The sequence below is a fragment of the Bos taurus genome, chromosome 6 (assembly GCF_002263795.3).
Source record: "Bos taurus isolate L1 Dominette 01449 registration number 42190680 breed Hereford chromosome 6, ARS-UCD2.0, whole genome shotgun sequence".
Lineage (NCBI taxonomy): Eukaryota > Metazoa > Chordata > Mammalia > Artiodactyla > Bovidae > Bos > Bos taurus.
Genome location: NC_037333.1, coordinates 81,011,169 through 81,037,099, shown reverse-complemented (window position 1 = coordinate 81,037,099; position 25,931 = coordinate 81,011,169). Strand labels below are relative to the sequence as shown.

Sequence of the window (25,931 nt, the reverse complement as noted above, 5' to 3'; positions counted from 1 at the left end):
TGGTACTCTGGAAAACCAAATGCTACACACCTAGAGGAAAAGAAAAAACAAAGTTCAGATTCTAATGAATCTGTTCAAATTGAGGGTGCCTCTCACAGCTCTACTTGGGTTCATACATCACGTCTATTAGCAGGACGGTGGGATTTCATTACGTTATTTTTTGGTGCATGTCAGTCTGAGTCTTCACTGATTACCTCTTCTTTAGGGCCTCCCTTGAATATATGAGTTTCATTTTAACTTTGAGAGGCATATGTGCCCCCCACTCACATGCTGAGGGGCTATTGGTAGCAGAGTCAGAAGAAGAGTTAGACCATGATACAGTTTTACAGATTTAGAGGAAAGATGGAAACTGTGGGTATAGTTAAGTTGTCAGGAAAAAAAACTCAGAATTTTGATATCTTCTGAAGTAGACCTATTCCAAGTATACTTTACCTTTTTCTCACAAAAGAATCTGTAACATTTTGATCTCAAATTACATTTTTGCCATAATTTTCCACTATTAGATAAGTTAAAGGCAATAGTAAAAAGAGTTGTATTTCCATCTTAAGTATTTGTTTCAACTGAAAAGTGACTTTTATATTGGAGTGTGTGAGATTATATGGGAAAATTCACAGGATTCAACCACAACTATAGCAAAGGTAGAGATTTTTTAATCAAAACTGGCAATTTTTACATTATGGAGTTCTTTAAGTGATATTTTATGAATACTAGGTAACTTTCTTATTGCTTTTAATTTTTTTTAAATTTTATTTTATTTTTAAACTTTACATAATTGTATTAGTTTTGCCTTTTAAATTTAGTGCTCAGCAGTCATGGTTTAATAAATGTTAGGTAGAAATTAATATTTACTTCTATGTTTAGAACAGACAGCACATATTAAGATAACTAAGCTATGTCATCCTGAGTAGGTTAATTTATGCCTATGAACCATTTATAGTCCATTTTATTCCCTATTGGGAAATCTTTGCTAAGTAATTCTGAAACAAATCTAAATGTGTTTTCTCTTCAAGAACATCTGATCATATAATATTAACAGTGGACTGAAGCTGTAAGTCTGAGTATCTAAAAATCTATTCTAGAGTCAGACAATATACAGTTAATTCTTTTATAGACACTTTTTTTAGAGCATTTTTAGGTTCAGAACAAAATTGAGAGGATGATATAGAGATTTCCCCATATATCTCTCATCTGCACGCATTCATAGCTTGTCTCATTATCAGCACCCCCCACCAGAGTAATGCATTGGTTACAGTTGGTAGGTAACCGATTTTAGTTCTCTTTAGTCTGCTATTATTTCAGAAATATAGTATTATATACATGGATAGCAGTTGGTATTTATATATAAATTTACTATGCTTATTTTTCAAGGTCTGAACACATTCATTCTTCTTCTTAATTGTGTTTTGGAGAATTATTTTTAAAATAAGTTTTAGATTTTCAGTTAAGTAAAATGCACAGTTTTGCCGAACCACAATGTTAAAACCATATCAAAGTAAGCAAAATTTTATCACAGTTTGTAATGTTGATCAACTACTTAAATTCTTGTTGTTTTTTTTTTTTTGTCATATGAAGGAGGTTCCAAATTCTGTTGGTGGCTTATCAGTAGATATGCAACTTCCTTTGAGATAAACTAAGGCTGTTTTTGTTTGTCCTTTTTAATTTCTGTAGTATTTGTAGTCAAGAGCCACACTAATAAATCCTCTTTCTACTTGTACTCATTGCTTAGTAAATCCTTCATGTTTAATTCCTAGCTTTCAGGGAACAAGTATCATTGAGGACTTAATCACGTCAATCCCCAAGGAGAATTTTTCCCTGGACTTGCCAAGAACCTGCCACTATTTGAATACATAATTTTATCTACATTTTTTGCATGCATAGTTTTATTCCATAATTCTTTATGTATACACTAAGCAAAACATAATCTTTAACTGAACTTGTTACATTGCCAAGATAAGTCATTTCTATAGTATTTAAACCCCACTATTGTCCCTACAAAACTGTAACAAGATTTTTCAAAGATTATTACAAATTGATAATTCTTGCATTCTGCCCTGCTTAAAACAATGATTGCAAAGCTATTTTTTTCCCTTCAGACCAGAAATTTGTGTAGTAAGCAATGCCTAATTTTATCATCTCAAAATTTGTTTTTTTCACTTTACTTTGCAAACCAGGACCCCCCTCAGCTCCTCGGAATGCCATCTCAAATGTTAATGAAACTAGTGTCTTTCTGGAATGGATTCCTCCTGCTGACACTGGTGGAAGGAAAGATGTGTCATATTATATTGCATGCAAGAAGTGCAACTCCCATGCAGGTGTGTGTGACGAGTGTGGCGGTCATGTCAGGTACCTCCCCCAGCAAATCGGCCTGAAAAACACCTCTGTCATGGTGGTGGATCTGCTCGCTCACACAAACTATACCTTTGAGATTGAGGCAGTGAATGGAGTGTCCGACTTGAGTCCAGGAGCCCGGCAGTATGTGTCTGTAAATGTAACCACAAATCAAGCAGGTAAGTGTGATGTCCAACCAAATCATGTACCTTAGGACAATCTCTGTCAGTTATCTCCCCAGCTCAGGGCTAAGTTGCCTGAGATGTGAAAAAGAACTTCCCATTATCCAGAGGGTTAGGACTTAGAGTAGAATGAATACACCTTGAGACTTTTTTTTTTAAGTTCTAGGCAAATAAAAGCTAAAGTTTTGTAGCAGACACATCCACGGACAGAAAATAAGATAGATTTTAGTTGAATTTTTTCATTAAAAAATATATTTATGGCTCAAATCCATTTGTGAAAAAATTTTTGTTTCATAATTTTGAACAGTGCAATTATTATAGCTCAGATCTATATTTTTGTTGTTTTATTCACTTCAGGTTTTTTCTTTAGTTCATTAAATTAGCATGTAATTAGGCAGGTTTATTAGTTTGGCACCACATCTGAATTTTCTTCACATATTAAAATAGGGTTTTCTTATTATTTCTATTGTTATTATTACAAATGTATAAAACAACTTTTCTTTGATAAATCCATTTATCAAAATTATAATAACTGTGAGCTGTTGTACAACAACCATACATATGAAAATATATCTATATTCCATATGAAGAACTTGGAAATGTTAAGGAGTAATTATTAAGGAGTAGGGAAAATAGTGCTGCTTGAATGATTAATTCCCCTAAAATTTCCCCTCAAGTACTTAATTTTAAGTAAATCAATATAGAGAATTCTTGTCTAGTAAACTAAAAATCAAGCTATGGCTGAATTAATAACTTGTCCTATTATGTGGCAAGAACCATTCAAAGCCTATGAGTAGCTTATAACTGGTTTTTGTCAATAACAGGTGCCTGTGTAGGAAGGGGCTTTAAATGTAACGCTCCTTCTATTCCTTGGCCTCAGCTCTCAGTTCATGGGAATAAACTGGTTACCTCTTAAGTACCGCAGGTGGACGTTGCTTGGTGAGGACGTCCTTGCCAGTAGAGCTCACAGTGTGATAGGATGTGTTTGACTGAATTAGGTCAGACTTAATTCCTGTAATGTTAGTATAAGTTTGTAGGTAGTGGAATGATCTGATTGACAAGAAAATATTGTTTGTAATCAAGTTTGGGTCAAAATAATTTGAATTATTGGATGTGTCAGGTAAATGAAGTGGTTATCTCTTGAGAATAAGAAAAACATGTGTCATTGGGTTCATAGTTGTTTTTGACTGATAAAACTGAGAGAAACATTCAAAAGTAACCCAGAGGATACAAAGATATTTGAATTATTCACTAAGCATCATTCTAAGCACTCATGTTCTCATCTATGTTGAATGTATCCACAGCATGTTTTTTATTCCATGACAAAAAAAAAAAAAAAATAATTGTACACTTATATGCCACTTTCCTCCGTGAATTTTTTATATCTTACTCCATTTTGTCCCTAACCTAAGGTTGAACTAATAAAAGTGCTAAGAAGAGGTAGACAAAATTAGAGAAAATTAGGTTTTCCTTCGGTATAGACTCAGCTTTGGGCATACTAGTATACATTAATTTTTCATCAGAGTATCTAGATGCCACAAGTGCTCTGTGAATGTGAACTGTCTTCTCACATCAGAAAAATATTGGGATTTAACTATTGCTTTCAGCCTTCATATGCAATATCTTTTAAGCTTACTTGGTTCTACATGTGAATCTTCCATTAACATACTGAAAGCATATTGAACAATCATTAAGAATTGTAGTTCCCTGATAGCACATTATTTAAGCTTGCATAACCTTCTTTGAATGATGTTTCTCTGATGAACTAGATAACTGTTTTTTAAATGAAATTATTAATAAATATTTGCTCCAGGTGTTTTTACTTACTGGCCTTTTAGGACTGCACAGTATGTTTTTTGAACTACAAATACTTTAAATGTCAAGAAAGAAAAATTTCTATCTGACTATTCAAGGAATGGCTATCACCTAAAACAAACATTTGTATTCAGAGCAGAAACTTTATTGACTTTTGATTTGCTGTTTTTCCCCCAAGTTTTCAGAGCATACGTACTGTAAAATCCTTACAAACCTACCAAAAAATAAAAACAAGATGGAGATTTTCTCAGGGTCTGACATTTCAGACCAACTAAATATCAATTTCACAAAAATTATTGACTTCAAGTAACTCTTAGAATAATGCCACGGTGCTGGACATTTATCAAATACCAACATTATAGAAAGTGGGCTACAGTAGTTGGTTTTAATGTCTGAATATTTTCTCAACCTTAAATTACAGAAAGTTATCTGTACCATATGTGGTTTTTATACAAAACTTCTTTTAACAGATTTCAACTTTAGTTTCAATCTCTATGGAGTGTTTATTGAGAAATGCATTTGTTTCTTAATTTATTTGTTTCAAATTTATAATTTGTTCTGTCATTTTCTGATTGATTTATATTAGTGACATCAATGTGATATATGAACAGCCCAGATTCAAAATTATGTTCAACACGTACAAGAAAAAAATTAGTAATTTTTTCAAGATAAGAATCTTACATTAATCTAGAAATTTAAATTGATTAGGTAACCCTGGCTCATCAGTCTATAAAAAGAAATAATGATTTTATGCTGAGGATAGTGATTAAATGATTAATTTATGGATGTTTACACAGCATTTAAGACATTTTTCCAGCTATTAAATCATTATGGAGTCTAGCATTTTGCTTTTGTGAGAAGTCGTCTGAATTCAAATGATACTTTTTTGCATGTAAATTAATAGTCAAGTTAAAAGATGAAGTTTTAAGGAAAGCTAAATACTACAATTAGTTGGAATTTATGGGATGGGCCTTGTAGAATTCGACAAATAGTACTGAGATTGACAAAAAATTGCAAAGTTGTGGGAATTATCACAGTCAAAACATACAAACACACATGAAGTGGGAAAATTGAGGGTGGAAAAAGTAATTTACAAAAAGGTAAAGGAAAATTGTGTGTGAGAAGGGCAAATGATAGGAAAAAATTTGAATACATAAATTATATAAAGAACTTTAACAGTTGAATTGCAAAGTGGATAAAATCATGGATAATACAAACCATGCTTTATTAAGCTCAGACTTGGAAAAAATAAATCCCATGGAGCTCCTTAAGTTTTCTAGTGATTTGGAAAAATTGATGTATAAAAATTTTTTTTACAGAAAATGCATTTAGATTATTTACATGACAACACTTCTATTGTTCATTCCTATTGTATTATCATTTATTTTGTCTTACTAGTTTAGGTCATCAAAAATATAACTGCTAGATAGATGGATAAGTAGATGGAGAGTGATATGTCAACATAGTATGAAAATTAAATATCCCATTGAAAACAGTTACATTAAATGTTTCACTATCAGCTCACAAAAGAGTGTGCATTTATCATATTCCTCTATAAACTTATTTTTTAGGGTTTTACTTTAAAATAATTTTGCACTGGGCATACTTTATCAAGAACACTCTTTTAATATCATGACACTCTTTTAATATATACAAATGTATATTTTATCCCCAGAAACAAAAAGCTCATCCCAACTAAAAAACCAAAAGTATTCATACTTTAACAAGCCAAGGTACAGAATCCTAATTCTGAACTAAAATATATCAAATTTTAATTGTTTTGAATTAGTCTTAGACTCTGACTTTTTCATCAGAGGACTAGATTAACATGATATGAGTTACAAAGTGTAACAAACATTTTGGAGGGAATGTCCCAACCTGCCCCAGACTATCAGAAATATCAGTAAGAAAGGTGATTCCTTTATGTTGAAAGGTTTTATTTCTTGATTCTTCCAAAGGTATCCAGGGGCATGATAATTCCATTTCATCAGGTACTTTCAGTTTGATGCAGTTTACAAACTTGTGCAGAATGATGTCTTACAGGCTGTGGTGATGCCCTGGGTTGAAACTAAATTACGCCATAGAGTTGGAAATTTAAGAGAATGCTGATGGTAAAAGCACACAAGTGTTTCTGAGAAGAGGGAGACAAACATTTTTTGTTGATCTCTGTTTACTGAGATGTTGAAAAAGAAGTTCATTGTCACTTGCTCGATCATTACTATGATAATTCTGAGGGTCTTTTTTGACTTTCTTCTGTGGAGAGAGCTTACTGGCTATCTTTGTAATCAGTTCAGTTCAGTTCAGATGCTCAGTCGTGTCCAACTCTTTGCGACCCCTTGAACTGCAGCACGCCAGGCCTCCCTGTCCATCACCAACTCCTGGAGTTCACTCAAACTCACGTCCATCGAGTCAGTGATGCGATCCAACCATCTCATCCTCTGTCGTCGCCTTCTCCTCCTGCCCCCAATCCCTCAGCATCAGAGTCTTTCCAATGAGTCAAATCTTTGCATGAGGTAGCCAAAGTACTGGAGTTTCAGCTTTAGCATCATTCCTTCCAAAGAACACCCAGGATTGATCTCCTTTAGGATGGACTGGTTGGATCTCCTTGCAGTCCAAGGGACTCTCAAGAGTCTTCTCCAACACAAGCATCAATTCTTCGGCGCTCAGCTTTCTTCACAGTCAAACTCTCAAGTCCATACATGACCACTGGAAAAACCGTAGCCTTGTCTAGACGGACCTTTGTTGGCAAAGTAATGTCTCAGCTTTTGAATATGCTACCTAGGTTGGTCATAACTTTCCTTCCAAGGAGTAAGTGTCTTTTAATTTCATGGCTGCAATCACCATCTGCCGTGATTTTGGAGCCCCCAAAATAAAGTCTGACACTGTTTCCACTGTTTCCTCATCTATTTCCCATGAAGTGATGGGACCAGATGCCATGATCTTAGTTTTCTGAATGTTAAGCTTTAAGCCAAGTTTTTCATTCTCCTCTTTCACCATCAGGAGCTTTTTAGTTCCTCTTCACTTTCTGCCATAAGGGTGGTGTCATCTGCATACCTGAGGTTATTGATATTTCTCCCGGCAATCTTGATTCCAGCTTGTGCTTCTTCCAGCCCAGCATTTCTCATGATGTGCTCCACATATAAGTTAAATTATCAGTGTGACAATATACAGCCTTGACATACTCCTTTTCCTATTTGGAACCAGTCTGTTGTTTCATGTCCAGTTCTAACTGTTGCTTCCTGACCTGCATATACGTTTCTCAAGAGGTAGGTCAGGTGTTCTGGTATGCCCATCTCTTTCAGAATTTTCCACAGTTTATTGATCCACACAGTCAAAGGCTTTGGCATAGTCAATAAAGGAGAAATAGATGTTTTTCTGGAACTCTCTTGCTTTTTCCATGATCCAGTGGATGTTGGCAATTTGATCTCTGGTTCCTCTGCCTTTTCTAAAACCAGCTTGAATATCTGGAAGTTCACGGTTCACGTATTGCTGAAGCCTGGCTTGGAGAATTTTGAACATTACTTTACTAGCGTGTGAGATGAGTTCAGTTGTTTGTCTTCTATATAGACTAAACGAGGTAATTTACATTTGCATGTAGGTAATACTAATTTTTTACTCTAACGTATTTTGAACGGTGGCACTAACTGCTGTATTCCCCACAGATCCACTAGGTGTGTGTGTTTACTCTTTTGGTAGGAGGAAGAATAAAAAGAGGAAGCTCTATGATTTAGTTTAGTTTGGTCATTACTGTAGTTTCACAGCTTTTATTGCATGGGGCTCTGATACAAGGAGATATTTTTATAGTTGAAGTGCAGATCTTCCAAGTATACGCTTATGACTGGTGAAATAAAGAATTGAATGGAGGCATCAGTGTGTCAGTTGTAATGTGGGCTCAGGACAAAATCTCATTCATCACATTACCATCATAGCCTCCACTCAGATCATGGTTTCTTAGGGGTATTTTGGATCCACAGAGATTAGTGTTAGCTCTATAATTTGTTAAATGTATATTCTATATCCTAGTTTCTAAATCTAAATTTAGAACTTGAAATCTAAAATTTACAATCCGGGCGGTAACCCCCCGCCCCGCACCACCCCCCAACTTATCTAGAAATGGCCAGAGATTTCTCTCAGATAAGCTGAAAAGGAAATGTACAATATTAATATATGTTACTTGCACAGTCCTCCATATGGACAGTCAATTTTCTCTTCATTTAATAGGGTAAATGAAGTTACTCAGATCTGGGTGTTGGTGAGACACCATGACTAACTAGGTCACTAAATTTTCATTTGTATTTCTTAGACCTTGATATCATTAGTGGTATAGATGAGAGGGTCCATTATTTCAGTCGCTTAGTGCCTTGGTGCTAGACTTTTTACCATTCACATTTTCGCCTATTATGAAATCCATGTCCACTTTCTTTCTAGTGGTAAAATGCTACCACTTGGTCTCTGCCATATCTGATCCCTAAGAAATTAAGAAATCATTTCACTGCATCTTCAACCTCTGTGTTCTCAAGAAAAGAGAAATTTTAGAGATTTTGGTTATAAAATGGCACTGTTCTCATCAATTTATTCCTTATAATTATGGTGAAGAACATGTCTTCTGAGTCCTTTCTGAAGTTGTAATTAGTGGATAGTTTCATAAGTCTTGGCAAATAAATCAATTTCAGTGTTCCTATTTTAGTTGGTCATTTAATTCCTTCTTCATTAAAACAAGGAATTCCTAGTATCTGAACTAGAAAAACATAGTTCACCTTTCAAATCCAGATCATGGTCAACTAATTGAACAAGCATTTAGCCTTTGTGCTAGCTAGCTACCTAGAGAAGCACATTGGATCTCTAATCATGCATATATACCAGCTTGAATTAAATTGTTTCTCACTCTTCTGTAAGGAACATATAAAATCCATTTTCACACACATATTCCATATGCTTCTGCGGATTTAAGTTATAGAGTTTTGTGAGACATATTCAGGAAGTTTTTTTGTCCCCAGCATTGACTGCATAATTGGCTCCCAAGAGGATGTTGGGATCTTGAGTTCAGATGGAGTAAATAAGTTTGAGCAAGAAGACAAATACTTCCTTCTATCACTTAATGATCTTAGATAAGGTATTGAAGACATCAAGGAGTAGCTTCCTCAGCCAGGTGTGGAAGAACTTAATGGTACCAAGAGAGACTCAGTAAGTTTTGGAAGCTGAGAATATTTTCAATCATATATTTTCTCCCCCATATCCACATTCCAGTGCTCAGGATTTCATGTTTTCCAATCAGTGGCTTCATTTTCTCATAAAGCAAGGCAATAAATCCATAATTTTAGCAGTTCAGGAATTCTGTGGTCTAAGACTTGGTTTTTGATGCACAGTTCTGTCATCCTAAGAGGACATGAGATATTTACAGCATGAAGACTCTGATCATCTCAATATGAATTGAACAGAGAAATTTAAACTTTGAGACACTAATTTTATTTTTTTAAATTCTGCAGTGCAACCAGACTCATCCTGTCCCACCTATTTTTCTTATTTTTCTCATTTTTCTCATGCTTTTATAGTACTGAGTGAAACTGAAAGTCACTCAGTCGCATCCAACTCTTTGCAACCCTATAGACTATAGCCCACAAGGCTCCTCTATCCATGGAATTCTCCAGGCAAAATACTGGCGTGGATTGCCATAACCTTCTCTAGGGGACTTTTCTGACCCAGGGATGATCCCAGGTCTTCCTTGTTACAGGCAGATTCTTTACCTACTGAGCCACGATGGGCAAGAGTACTAAAGCAGATGAAATTTGGTCACCAAAAACATCTTCAAGAATCCCTTTATTTGCAGTGACTAGAGGTGGTAAGATATAGCCACTATATGTCTGCTGTTGTTAGATTAAAACTAGCAACATCCTTTAAAAACTACATAGGTTCTTGCTACACTGAAATTTAACCAGTCGAGGAAACCAGAATTGAAAGAGACACATGTACTCCAATGTTCATCGCAGCACTGTTTATAATAGCCAGGACATGGAAACAACCTAGATGTCCATCAGCAGATGAATGGATAAGAAAGCTGTGGTACATATACACAATGGAATATTACTCAGCCATTAAAAAGAATACATTTGAATCAGTTCTAATGAGGTGGATGAAACTGGAGCCTATTATACAGAGTGAAGTAAGCCAGAAAGAAAAACACCAATACAGTATACTAATGCATATATATGGAATTTAGAAAGATGGTAACAATAACCCTGTATGGGAGACAGCAAAAGAGACCCTGATGTATAGAACAGTCTTTTGGACTCTGTGGGAGAGGGAGAGGGTGGGATGATTTGGGAGAATGGCATTGAAACATGTATAATATCATATAAGAAACGAATCTCCAGTCCAGGTTCGATGCAGGATACAGGATGCTTGGGGCTGATGCACTGGGATGACTCAGAGGGATGGTCAAGGGAGGGAGGTGGGAGGGGGGTTCAGGATTGGGATCACATGTACACCCATGGCAGATTCATGTTGATGTATGGCAAAACCAATACAATATTGTAAAGTAATTTGCCTCTAATTAAAATAAATAAATTTAATTAAAAAATAAATTTAAAAAATTTTAAAAAAGAGAGAATAAGAAAGATTTTATATAAAAAAGTAAAAAAAAAAAAAAAAAGGAAATTTAACCAGTCGAATCACAGGTCCAAACTCCCATTCTTTTAAAAGACTTTTGCCTGCAACACTTCTCTTTTGGGAACATTTTTTAGATTTTAATGTCAGTTTTCTTAGTTGTAAACAAAATTTACTCTAAGTGGTTTAAACAAAAGAGGCCTGTAATAAAGGGTATTAAGTGGCTTATACAATCATTGAGAAAAATAGATTCAAAGATAAGGGCTAAGTTTCAGGAGAAGTGCCCAGTACTCTACCGCAGATCTGGCTTGATGAAGCAAAACATGGCCACTGCAGCTGTCAAGCAATAAATGGCAGGCACTTAACCTTATTGCAATTGCTGCTGCCATTAGTAGCATTACTACTTCAGAATCTCAACCTTGAAACTGCTGAAAAATCTTCAGATTTGCCACCATATTCAAACTATGATATCCATGAATTTGTTCAATTTGAGTGAAAATTTCTGCCTGTAATTGTTAATTGGGTTACCTCCGTTATTCTGAAGAAATATGTTTTTTCAAATAATTAAGATTTGTCCATCCTATCTTTCTGTCTCTCTTCCTTCTTCCATTCCTGCCTCCTGCTCTTTCTTCTTCCCCCCTCCATCCTTCCTTTCTTCACTCTTTCTTTCTTTCGTTCTGTATTTCCTTTTTACTTCAGATTATGAGAGTTAACGATATCTCTTAACTCAAACATGGCACATTACCATGTTTGAACTATGCAAGGTCCTCCTGTGGTTTATATATTGATATTTTTTATGTGCTGCTTTTATTCCAAATCCATTTGCCATTTTCCTAAACAGTACCCTTTACATGAATTGCTTATTTCTCTGCATAAGTATTCTTATTAAAAATTTATTTAGCATTGGATGCATAGGTTTTTTAATTTCACGTAATAGTTATATTAAATATCTCATTCTGACAACTAATTTTTTTCACCATAATCAAAATGTTTTCTAGATCCACTTAATGTTTTTGCCATCCAGCGAGCTTTCGTACATCCGCTGCACTTTACATACCAGTTCACCCAGGGACAGAGACCCAGATCCTCTGACTACCCAATTTGTGAGCATTCTTTATCCAATTTAAAGCCTTAATGTAGTGATTTTCATTCAGTTAATATCTATAAAACAGAGTAATGCTTAGTACATAATAAGATATTGATAAATGTTACTATAATAGTTTATAAGAAACTTTTCAACAGTGTGAGTTCTTGGAAAAGTTTCTCAGGTAGTGCTAGTGGTAAAGAACCCACCTGTCAAAACACAAGACTTAAAAGACGTGGGTTCGATCCCTGGGTCAAGAAGATCCCCTGAAGGAGGGCATGGCAGCCCACTCCAGTGTTCTTACCTGGAGGATCCCATGGACAGAAAAGCTTGGTGGGCTACAGTCTATAGGGTCACAAAGAGTCGGACATGACTGAAGTGACTTAACATGTACACATAGAAAGAATACTATGAGATAAATAAGGCTTCTCCAGGTGGCTCAGTAGTAAAGAATCCATCTGCCAATGCAGGAGAAGCAGGAGACGCAAATTCTCTCTCTGGGTTGGAAGATCCCCTTGAGAAGGAAATGACAACCTACTCAAGTATTCTTACCTGGAAAATCCCATGGACAGTGGAGCCTGGAAGGCTGCAGTTGATGGGGTCACAAAGAGTTGGACACAATTTAGCGACTGAATACATGCATGAGATAAATACATTTTAGACTTTATGAGTATTATATAGACAAACTCATTGCTGAAGTAAAATGAGAAGAGAAAAATACTTTAAAGTGAAAAATAGCATAGAATCAGTGATGCCTCAGGTAACAAAACAACAACAAAAAAAACCTACTTCAAGCTTATAGGAATAATTAGTGAATTATGATAATTAGAATCATATAATTAGATAATTATATAATTAGAGTCATCATCAATGATGATTCTATCATCAATGATTTCTTAAAATACTGTTTTACATTAGTATTGAAAATTTTCAAATTCAGTAAAATATCCAGAACAATTAACATAAGGAAATAAGCAGAGAAACAGCATCAAAGTAAGAGCAATACTTTGTATATAGGAAAGAGTCACATAATTTCTGTTCTTATCAAAATGTATTTGGACAAGACAAGATTTTTAGCTACATTATTTCTATTTAAAGATGAATATTGATTTTTCAGTTCTTGAAGTTTCTAAGGAAGACTATTTAGAGACAAAAAAATTGTTTTCTGTAATTACATATCATGAATATCTCTTCACTGGTGTCATACTGATCTTCTGTGACCAGGTTAGTGTACTCATTATGGCTACTAACAAAAATCCTTTAATTTTACCAACTGCAACTGCCCATTCCCATTGAAACTTGGCTTAAGTGAGGCATGCATTCTGAGCTTTTCCTGTGCTTATTTCTGCTTGGAAAATACAGTTCAAAGATGAGACACTAATGTAATGAATTTGTCCATATTTCATCTCTGGTTTATTTAATAAGGATTAGCAGATGGGGTGGAATATTTTTAGAAATCATCAAAATACTTTTTTGGTTCACTGGCAAGAATCTTTCTAGAGACTCCTCTGGTTTCTAAAAAGGCATGTCAGGGACTTCTGTTCCCTCTCTTTCTCTCTTTGATCTATTGTGGTAACAATGACAAAGATGATGATCGATGATGGCTAGCATGTTTCAGCACTTACAGTGTGCATATTGCTATGCGAAGAACTCTATTTGCTTTTTCTTATTTAATCCTAGCAATATCTTCATGACATAATATTATTATTATTCCCATTTTTAGGATGAAGAAACTGAAGTTTAAAGATGTGAAGTGGTTTGCCCAAGGTCACAAATCTAGTAAGTGAGGGAATAGGAATCTAAACCAGGAAATTCTTACTCTAGAACTAGTGTGCTTGAATCACTAGTCAGTATTGTTATTTCCTCTGCTTGAAGCCTGTTTCTTATTATACGTCATTGTCCTAGATAGCTCAGTCTTCAGATCTGCTTAAATCACTGTTTCCTTAAGAAAAATTTTCCCTGCTCTACAGCTTGGGCTTTGCTCTCTAATGTAACCTGGAGTACAGGCAATATAAGTATTTGCTTTCTTACATGTTTTTCTGGAGTCTTCCCCTGGGAATCATAATAGTGCCTAGAACCTGTGTTTCTTAAGATATTTCTTAGAATAATAAGTTGAATTGTTTATTATTTTAATTAATGTTATAATTTCAGTTATTGGTGTGATGTGTAATATGTTTAAAACCCTTTTTGGAATTCTTCAAATGCCAAAATTTTTGCTTTCTTATTTATGTTGGGTGCATCTCCCATCTCTTTTAAATTAAGGATCCAGACACAGAGTCCTAATTGTAATTCATAGGTTTAGGTGTTCCAAAACTCTGAAATAAGACATTATTATTTAAAGTCTACTGCCCAGCTGACTTTCCTACTTTCTTAATCTCTCTTTCTTTAGACACTCTATAATCTTGACAGAAAGATTCACTGTGAATGGCTGAGCTCATTCCAGAGAGAAATTTTGTATAATAAATACTATGCTGGTTAAGAGCAATGCATGGTGTTTTCAATCTATAGTGTATTTATGGACTCATGGACTGCACAGCCTGTATTTTTGATTCAGTGTATCCAAGGGAGGGTCCAAGAATATGCATTTTTTAAAACACACACACACACACACATCCTACTGCCGGGTGTTTGGCCCACATTTGAGAAAAATTACGCTTACAGGAGGTTGATATTTGTTTCATGTTCCTCCTCTATAGTGAGATGGTAACACCTTTTAATCTGAATTCCTTGATGTCACTTTTCTGTAAAGCTCTTTAGAAAATACCTGCTGACACTCTGTATATACACCAGCAATTATTTTGTTCATACTATTCTCTTTCTTACTAATGTAGGTACTCTATTTTGCTTACTACTCACTTGGAAGCTTTTAAACTAGCTTTGTGTAATTCTTATTGTAAACTCACTCCCTATTTAGCAGAATAGTGCTCAAAAATCCATTTCCAGTGTGAACTATCAAGTATTCTAATGGTTCAGTACAGAGTTGTAGCAACTCAGCATTTGAAATGTTCACTCATTCATCTCATTGGCATGTATGCTAAGAACTTATTTGCATAAAGATGGATATTATAAATTGATATGGATAACATATCAGTTTGTTTAAAACCTCACTCTGAAGTGCTCTCCTGCTTCCTTGTGAACAAAGTTCTGAAAGCATTCCCAGTGACCTGATGGACCATAAGTGTGAACACACAGATGTGAAATCATGTTTAAATCAAACATATGCATGAGTCCTTTATTAGGTTCTAAATGAAGTTTACTTAGAATACTAAAACTTTTTTTGCACAGCGTGCTGAAATGACTTGTTCATGTGATTTTTCTGAAATTGACTGCCATTCATTCAAACATTATTTATTCAACACCTCCTGCATTAATTATACTCTATTGAGCATTCTGAAAGATATAAAAGCAGTTTAAAAAGTCCATCCTACTCCAACCCTAGAAATGCATTTTTCCTCAGAAGAAGTAAAGAATTGAAGAATAAAGTCTAATAAAATAAAACAGAAGAGAATTAATGATAACTTGGCTATTAAGCTCAGCAGCAATAGAATCAAATATGAGTTGACTTATTGACTTCACATTTTTCTCTGTATTTTGCTTCCTTTATCTCATATACATATCTATAGAGGCATTTATTCAAATCCACTTAGGATATACAGTTGCATTTATTTTAAAAAAATGATACACTATTTTTTAACTGCCCTTATATCTATTTTAATAGACATGCCTAGTTTGGTGAACATAATACCAGCATAATCAATCTTTGCTGATAATGACCTAGTATTGAATGATATAGTAACACAAAATGAACTGAAAAAAAAATATCTTAAAGATTTTTGACTATTGGGAGTATTTTATTCTGTTACATCTAATTTTATTAATATTTGACAGTCCACTTAATGCTTTATTGGAATTCAGTCAGAGCAAATTACTGATTTTGTAGCTTGGCACAAAGACACCAATATCTTCTTTGTCAAAACAAGCATCAAGCTTGAGGAATTTATTTGAAGATATGAAATGTTTTCCATTAAAATTACTTTGAGTGCTGGCTTTTTGATCTCACTTTTTACAAATTTCTTCCATTAGTAGGAAAAGAGAGGCAAGTTTGTTGAATTTTCAAGCCTGAAAGGCCTGAGGATGTGACCTGTACTGCAAACTGATGCTTAAACTACAACTCAAGCAATGATTTCCCTTAGGCTTGTGGTATGAACCAAAAACAAATACAGTCTTATTACAACCACCGTGTCTCTCTGCTTTTATTACATCTATGTATTTTAGGTATATGAATTTAGAGGATGTCTTTCTATTTTTTAAACAATCATTATTTTTCCCTAATGAAGTAGTAAATGACATTTAAAGGTGAAAAAATTTATTATTTTATAAATTACTAAAGTTTCAGGCTATAACTTCTGTCATCAGCCATCTGCTCATATTAATAAGACCTCACTTGTTATTACTTACGCTCAATTAACCCTTTATATGCTGAGATATAGAAAGACATAGTTGCCTTTCAGAAGAGTCCTTTGTAGACAGTAAATCAGTAGTGTTTTAAAGTTATTATTGGTGGTAATGGACATGATGGTAGTAGTTTAGTGGTTTACAGTATTCCCCCTTACTTGCGGAGAATGCATTCCACAACCCCCAGTAGATGTTTAAAACCTTGGATAGTATGGAGCCCTGTACAGATATACTGTGTTTTTCCTATATGTACATGTCTATGATAAAATTTAATTTATAAATTTGGCACAGTAGAGATTAATGGCAATAACTCTTAATAATAGAACACTTATAACAATATACTGTAATAAGAGTTATATCAATATAAACTCTCTCTTTCCTAAAATATCTTATTGTATTGTACAAATCTTTTGGTTTTTGTGATGATATGAGATGATAAAAAAAATCAGAGAAGGCAATGGCACCCCACTCAGGTACTCTTGCCTGGGAAATCCCATGGACCGAGGAGCCTGGTAGGCTGTAGTCCATGGGGTCGCTGGGAGTCGGACACAACTGAGTGACTTCACTTTCACTTTTCACTTTCATGCACTGGAGAAGGAAATGGCAACCCACTCCAGTGTTGTTGCCTGGAGAATCCCAGGGACGGGGGAGCCTGGTGGGCTGCCGTCTATGGGGTTGCACAGAGTCGGACAGGACTAAAGTGACTTAGCAGTAGCAGAGATGATAAAATGCCTTTTGGACTAGATAAAATGAATGACCTAGGCATTGTCATGTGGCATTAGGCTTCTATTAACCTTCTGATGATCTGGCCGAAGGAAGATCATCTGCCTTAAGTAGTCCTGGATGATTTAGCCTTAAAGATGTGGATTTCTGGATGTCAAGAGCAGAGGATGTCAATGATTGGAGACCCTAGGTGGGATGGAGCAGGTTGGTGCAAGATTTTATTAATATCACACTACTCAGAACAGTGGGAAATTGAAAATTTATGAAATGTTAACTTCTGGAATTTTCCATTTAATATCTTTGAACTGATGTTGACTAGGAGTGCCTGAAACCATGAAAAGTGAAAATGTAGAAAAGGTTGTAGGGTAGATACTACTCTATTTTTGTTTTGGCTAACTTTACACCATTAAATTTTATGTATAAGGATAAGGGGCTTCCCTGGAGTGAGGATAAAGGATTCAAAGAGTAAATGAACAATTTTAAACATTTTCCAATAAGATGTTAATATTGTACTTTTCCTGCAAGCTCAGTCATGTCCAATTGGTACACTTAGAGGGAGCTAAACAGTCAATTTTAAATGGGATTTAAGTCTATTTTTCCATGGATTTGGACTAGAAATATTAGTGACTTGCCTCCTGAAACTATGAAATCACTGCTGCTAAGTCACTTCAGTTGTGTCCGACTCTGTGCGACCCCAGAGACGGCAGCCCACCAGGCTCCCCCGTCCTTGGGATTCTCCTGGCAAGAGTACTGGAGTGGGTTGCCATTGCCTTCTCCTATGAAATCACACACTTACATAATTGGTAGGTATCATGTAGTTTATATTTTTTCCTCTACTTTCTAAAGCACTATCATTATTTCTAGTCCTACCATTACTTTTCTTTTACAGAAAAAAAAATCTAACACTGTATGTCACTGTGCTGCTTTTGGTGAAGATGGTATTCACAAGCTTCATTATTACAAGATAGCAAAGAAAATAAATGTTCTATTAAGCATTTAGAAAATCCCTTGCAGGCTTCTTTAGTTACCTCCACATGAGATGAGGTTATTCAGCTCAACACTGTATGAACTTTGAAAAGAACTAACCATACTGTCTTGCAAAAAAAGAAAAAAAAAACTATTATTTTGTTAGAGAGTCACATCAATGATGCAGCTAGACTCTAGTGTAACAACAGTCTACTCGCCCTTAATTTTATTGTTTTTGTCTTAGTAATATCAAGTCTTTTTTCATATTTAATCAGAATTTATTTTAAATTCTTTTTTTATTTTAAATTCTTAACTGAATATTCCTTAAACTTACTTTAAATATACTGACAATAATGGTAATGATGATTATAGCAAAAATACTTATCACTAGGTGCCAAGTTCTAGTTTTATAGAGATATGTTAACTAAATTTTCTAGCAAAATATCTAAAATATTTTTGGTGAAATTGAAGATAGAGACAGGGTTTGCCTTTTATCCCTGAATCTGGTCCTCTTTACCAAATAGCTATTAAATAGCCTTTACATTCTTCATATTCATTCAGTCCTGACCTTTTGTATTGAAAAACTCAAGGTATTTCAGATTTTCTCTAATCCAACCATGGCTTTGGTGTTTTAAGTATCCTATACAAGAGTTTAATTATCCTATCTATGAAATACATCATATGTGTGTTTTTTCTTACATAATATTTTCTAAAATACAAACAACCAAAGGTATCACCCAGTATCTTATTTACTTCTCACACCAGCTCATTGTATCTATGTTATCTATGTAACTTGTATCCCTATTTTACAGATTGTTTCCTATTTTAACAGATTATGGATTTAAACTCATAGTTGTTTGACTCTACAGCAAGCAAAAGGCTGCAAATAACATAAATTCAACTAGAATGCACTTAAGCAATGCAGGGAACATATTTTATCATTGAAAAGCACAAGTTTTAGAAACTATTTTATCATGGATCTCGCTCTCTTCTTGGTCTGTTTTGACTCAAGATGGAATTATTTCATGGTAGCAAAATGGCTGAAGCAATTCCAGACATTAGTTGTGTATAACACACCATACAAGAAGGAAAGAAATTTCTCTTCCTCAATTTATCAGCTAAAAGTCCTAGAATTCAAGTGCAAAGGACAGAACGAGAGAGAGATACCACAGAATCCATCACTGTGATGGGGGTTGGGAATAGACAATGCTGGCTCACTCCCCATGGGCTCCCCTAAGGATGTCCTGAGGGTCCTTATCACGAACCCAGATGTAGAGTCATTCCCATCAAAACTCTAAGAAAACTGTAGCATAGATGTAGCATAGGGTAGATAGATGGATTTGAGGAATAAAACTCAGTTTTTTTTTATATACACCTGTGAAAGTGAAGTCGCTCAGTGGTGTCCAACTCTTTGCGATCCCGTGGACTTTGGCCTACCAGGCTTCTCCATCCATGGGATTCTCCAGGCAAGAATACTGGAGTGGGTTACCATTTTCTTCTCCAGATACACCTATGTGAACCCATAATTCAGTTATTTCCTACCCATTCTGTTGCTAACACTTTGATCCAAAACACTGTTATTTTAAATGATTATGATAGTCTCCTCATGAATGTCTTTGCTTACCCTTGGACTTCCCGAGTTTATTTTCTGCAAAAAGCCACAGGTATCTCTTTAAAGTACATCAAATGATACCAGTTCCCAGCTCAGAATTTTCTCATGATTCCTTGTATCTTTCTCAGAGGAAATGACACAGACCTGAAGGATCTATAGGATCTTTCTTTGCCTATAGGGTCTTTCTTTGGCTGACCTCATCTCCCTGTACTTTCTCATTTACTCACTTTACCAGGTAAGCTTGCCTCCTTGTTAATCATTGAAATTTCCATGTGTGTTTACACCTCAGGACTTTTCTTCTTCCTGTTACTTCTACTAGAACCATCTTCTCCAAAATTACCATATGTCTTCCTACTTTAGCATTGTTGTTGTTCAGTTGTTAAGTAGTGTCCAACTTTTACAACCCCATGGACTGCAGCACACCAGGCTTCTCTGTCTTTCACTGTCTCCCAGGGTTTGCTCAAACTCATGTCCATTGAGTTAGTGATGCTATCTAACCATCTTATCCTCTGTTGTCCCCTCATTTTGCCTTCAGTCTTTCTCAGCATCGGGGTCTTTACCAGTGAGTAGGCTCTTTGCATCAGGTGGCCAACATATTGAAGCTTGAGCATCAGTCCTTCCAATGAATATTCAGGACTGATTTCCTTTAGGTTTGACTGATTTGGTCTCCATGCAGTCCAAGGACTCTCAAGAGTCTTTACCAGCACCATGTTCAAAAGCATCAATTCTTCAGAACTCAGCCTTCCTTATGGTCCAACTCTCACATCATATATGACTACTGGAAAAACCATAACTTTGACTATATATACCTTTGCGGGCAAAGTGATGTCTCAGCTTTTTAATATGCTGTCTAGGTTTGTCATAGCTTTTCTTCCAAGGCATAATAAATGCCTTTTGCATAAATATCTCTTCAGAAATGTTTTCTGACCATCCAATTTATAAATGCATGCTTATGCTAGTGCATATGCACTGCACTCACACACGTCCTTCATCTTGACCTTTCTTATCCCACTTACCAGTTTTATTTATTTTTTGCACACAACATAGCTCTTTCTCACACTATGTAATTGACTTTGTGTATCTTTTTTGTTTTACCCTGAGAATGTAAGTTCTATCAAGTGCAGGAATATTACTACTGTTTCTTGCCAAGAAATGCACCTGCATGTAGAAAGAATTTGATAATTATTTGTTGAAAGAATGAGTGAATGAACAAATGACTGAAAATCTTTTTACAAATAGGTATTGTCTTAGAATACCTGCTTGGACTTAGAATAGGTATTCTAATAGAATACCTATTTGTACCTATTGGACTTCCCTTGTAGCTCAGTCAGTAAAGAGTCTACCTGCAATGCAGGAGACCCGGGTTCAGTTCCTGAGTCAGGAAGATTCCCTGGAGAAGGAAATGGCAACCCACTTCACTTTTCTTGCCTGGAGAATCCCATGAACAGAGGAGCCTTCCAGGCTACACTCTATGGGGTCACAAGAGTCGGACACAATTGAGCTACTAAGCACAGTGTCTTAGAAAATTCCAGACTTTGCTCTTTATACAGCAAAACAGTTACATCTTTCTAATTCTCAAACTTGCATTAAAAGATGTCATTTGATTTGCTGATAGCATAGGATACCACGTAGGAGATACCCCCTAGATCCGTTACCTTTACTTTGTTTGGGTAGCTCCTACTCAATATTTATTTCTCAGCTAAGATGACTCCTTTCAAGAAGCTGTCTTTAAGTCAACAAATCTGAGATAGGTGTTTCACTTCAGTGTTCTGAAACCTTCACACTCTCATGCAAGTATGCTTTCATTTCCTTTCTTATTTCTTTACCTCTCTCTGCTATATGCTCCTTGTTATTGTTGTTTAGTTGCTGAGTCATGTCCAACTCTTTACGACCCCATGGACTGTACCCTGCCAGGCTTCTCTGTCCATGGGATTTCCCAGGAAAGAATACTGGAGTGGGTTGCCATTTCCTTTTCCATGGGATCTTCCCTGACCTAGGGATTGATCCACTTCAGTTCAGTTCAGTTCAGTCGCTCAGTTGTGTCCGACTCTTTGCTACCCCATGAACTGCAGCATGCCAGGCCTCCCTGTCCATCACCAACTCCCGGAGTTCACCCAAACTCATGTCCATTGAGTTGGTGTTGCCATCTAGCCACTCATCCTCTGTCGTCCATTTTTCCTCCTTCCCCCAATCCCTGCCAGCATCAGAGTCTTTTCCAGTGAGTCAACTCTTCTCATGAGGTGGCCAAAGTATTGGAGTTTCAGCTTTAGCATCAGTCCTTCCAAAGAACACCCAGGGCTGATCTTCTTTAGGATGGACTGGTTGGATCTCCTTGCAGTCCAAGGGACTCTCAAGAGTCTTCTCCAGCACCACAGTTCAAAAGCATCAATTCTTCGGTGCTCAGCTTTCTTCACAGTCCACCTTTCATATCCATACATGACCACTGGAAAAACCATAGCCTTGACTCGACGAACCTTTGTTGGCAAAGTAATGTCTCTGCTTTTGAATATGCTATCTAGGTTGGTCATAACTTTCCTTCCAAGGAGTAAGCGTCTTTTAATTTCATGGCTGCAACCACCATCTGCAGTGATTTTGGAGCCCCCAAAAATAAAGTCTGACACTGTTTCCACTGTTTCCCCATCTATTTCCCATGATCCACCTGGGAACCCCATAAGCTCCTTGAGGGCACTGATTATGTATGTTTATCTATGACTGAAGTCTCACTGACTAGTATAGTTCTAACATACAACAGGTACTCATAAATTATTAAATAATGAAATTAATTGAAGTGTTATTAATTTTCAAAAATCAGGTTATTTTTGTAAGTAATATTATTAATAGAGAACTGATCTCCTCTCAGTACTAATACCAATTCATCCTGACTCTTCAGGAGCCCCAGAACAATTTTTCTTTCCAGATGAAATTACCCTAATTTTGCCAGCATTCGTATTTGGTCATAATCTATGTTTTAAATAATACTGCCTGTTTTTTTCTTAAAATAATGAAAATACTTCTTCAAGTATACATTAATCCACTTGAGAATTTAATTATTTCATAAGTTGTTACGTCAAAATAATTATTAGGTAAAACTATCACAGCTTTTGGTTTTTCAGTTCTTGTATGATTGTAAATTGTTATTTATTTAGATTAAGTTAATAGAATGTCTTAAAAGTTCCTGGTTGTCCTTTGTGTTGCCTTATCAGTTCCTGGAGGCAAATTTCACATATCTTCTCTATTTTCTTCTTCTTCTTCTTTTTTTTTTTTCTTTTTTAATTTCTAGGCATGCTAGTCATTTTAAATTGGTTCTGAATAGAAGAAGAGTTGTAGAAAAGAATCTATATGTGGAAAGACAGATGATTTTTGAAACTTAATTATTTAAAATGAACAAAATAGAATCCCAACCAATGCACATTTGCAAAACTCCTACACTGTACATTTATAATGAGTTATTACTTTATTTAGTATATGCCTGGATTTTCTTTCTTATTTTTCATGATACTCTGAAACTACGATTTTTTTGGTTTTCTTAGAATAGGTTAAAGGCAGTGTGGGGTCTCTAAGTAAATTCCCATTTCATATTGTTATTATCTTAATGGATATGGGGTTTTTAGATGAAGGAAAACAAATAGAATAATGAATAATTTGCTTAACCTTAATTGCTGAGAAAAATTTATAGATTTTTTTTAAATTTTATTTTATTTTTAAACTTTACAATATTGTATTAGTTTTGCAAATATCAAAATGAATCCGCCACAGGTATACCTGTGTTCCCCATCCTGAACCCTCCTCCCTCCTCCCTCCCCATACCCTCCCTCTGGGTCGTCCCAGTGCACCAGCCCCAAGCATCCAGTATCATGCATTGAACCTGGACTGGCGTCTCGTTTCATACATGAAATTAAGAAGCATTTTTCATTATTTGCTAAATCATCTTTGATGTTAACCTTTTAAGAGTTGTGACCATTGCTTTTTATCCCTTCTTAGGATCTCTGTACATATCAGCAACAATATTAATACCAAAAATATTCCTGCCCCTGCCAAAAGAAATGTGTTTGTTTAAAATTAAAAACTAAATAAAAGAAAAATCCTACAAAGACTTGTATATGATTTATATTGTAGGTGACTTTTTGACAACATCTGACAGGATTTATATGTAACTGAATGGATTTATTTTAAATGAGGACAGTAAAAAGTGAAATAATTGTCAAAGGCTACTTAATACTTGGAAGATTTTATGCTGCGATGTGGATGTCTGAAATCCCTATTCAGTGCTCTTCACACTTAACCTTGTGGATTCTTTGATGTTCTTTCTTTTTAATAGTGCAAACACTGGTATAAAGAGCTTCCTATTACTTCAAAGATTCTTTATGAATAGCAGTGATATTTCTTATAACTTTTGTTATGAGAAACTCATGACTGTGACATATTAAGAAGGAAAATCCAGTTTAAAAGAATTTTCTTCACTGGTATCACTGAAACTATGAATTCCATGCCTAACATAAGATTATAAGAGATAGATTTCACAAAGTTTTGTCTTGTGAATGTCATTACTAAATGCCCAAGGGAAGAGTATTCTGTCCTGAATGGTCTTCCAAATAAAAAGCTGCCTGGGATATAGAATCCGTGAGATTCTCAACACATCCGTGAGAACACACATTGCAAGTGGCGGAGAGACTTTATCCTCTTTAAACCAAAAAAAAAAAAAAAACAAAAACAAACAACTGTTACTTTTAAACAATTTTAACAATTAATTAAACAAAATTTTAAAATTTTATTTTAAACAATACTGTTTAGTTTCAATGCAAATATAAATTATATGCCTATGTTTGCATTCATAATATAACTTTGTCAGGTACTAGATTAAACATTAGTAACAGCTTCAGCAATAAAAATACAAACTGATACCTCTGTGTACTATACACTGTTCTCCTGGGAAAATATTAAAAAATATTTACTTAAAAGTGATGGCTACTAAGTACAGTTTTATATTCTCAAGATTGCATTAATTATCATAAATTTTTTAGAGGCCCGGCTAAAGAGTTTGTTTCCTTCTGTCTATATGAAGACATAGAGTTTCTGTTTAAGCTTCCAGGTCCTGGAATAAAAATAATAGCTATAATAGAATATAAAAACACTTAAAGCTCCTTCCATTAAGAGATGAAAGCTCTTTTTCCAACTGTTCAATCTGGGTGGGCTTATGATGTTCCTTGAGTAATAGAATATGAGAGAAGTGAGGTGTAAATTCTTTAGCCCAGACCTCTGAAGACTGGTAGCTCCATGCCCCACCTCTTGAAACCCTGAGATCATACTTTGCTGAGGAAGCCTGCTCTAGCCTTTTGGAAGATGAGAGCGCCTTGAGAGTTTGGGCTTTGCCCTTCCCATTAGAAACCCTAGACTTGAGAATGAGGATGTCTGGGACAAGCCTTGTGTCCAGACATTCTATGAGATGAATGCAGCCATGTGACTAAATCCAGACAAGACCTGCAGAAGTATCACCCAGCTAATGCCTAGACTTGTGGAAATAGTAAATCATTGTTGACCTAAGTTAACTAATTTGGGGGCTTTTTCCTTACAGAAACTGGAAATAGCCAGCATCTGTGGTATACTTCAAAATGCCTTGAAATGCTCTGAATACATAATGAATGTCACTTCATTATCACTTTCATCATTCCTCATTTACTGAGAAAATTTTTCACATAGAAAAATTGAATCCACTTACATAGAATCATGTGTGCTCAGTCACTTCAGTTGTGTTTGACTCTTTGCGACATTGTAGATGGTAGCCCAACAGGCTCTTCTGTCCCTAGAATTCTCCAGGCAAGAATATTGTAGTTGTTTACTGTTTACTCTTCCAGGGAATCTTCCTCACCTAGGGATCAAACCCACCTCTTTTATGTCTCCTGAATTGGCATGTGGCTTCTTTATCACCAATGCACCAGTAGAAAAATCAATTTAATCCAGGCAATTTTGTTTCAAGAGCATCATATTAACCACTATCATATTCATTCTCAAAAGATAATTCAGAAATCAACCTAGGTGATTTATTCTTAAAATACAAAACACCAAACTTCTCCAGTAGCCCTGTTTTATGTATGAATTGTACTGTTTATCTATTTGTCTATCAGTCTCTCTACCTGATACCTGGTTTCCCTGATAGTTCAGTTGG

At 35.3% G+C, this 25,931-nt stretch overlaps 1 protein-coding gene across 13 annotated transcripts in view; it reads left to right on the top strand.

Annotated features, from left to right (window-relative positions):
- The window catches only part of EPHA5 (EPH receptor A5), a 408,104-nt gene that overhangs the window by 203,580 nt on the left and 178,593 nt on the right, over positions 1-25,931 (top strand). For 7 of the 13 annotated variants that reach the window (XM_003586208.6, XM_002688311.6, XM_005208052.5 and 4 more), the window contains exon 5: positions 2,172-2,507. The exons of 3 other annotated variants lie outside the window; for them this stretch is intronic. In XM_003586208.6, coding sequence (XP_003586256.1) covers positions 2,172-2,507 — 336 coding nt within the window. Of the gene's footprint in view, positions 1-2,171; positions 2,508-11,926; positions 12,032-13,735; positions 14,163-25,931 lie in introns of those variants that run through there. 3 more of the 13 variants (XM_059887776.1, XM_059887777.1, XM_059887773.1) reach the window with 3 other exon arrangements.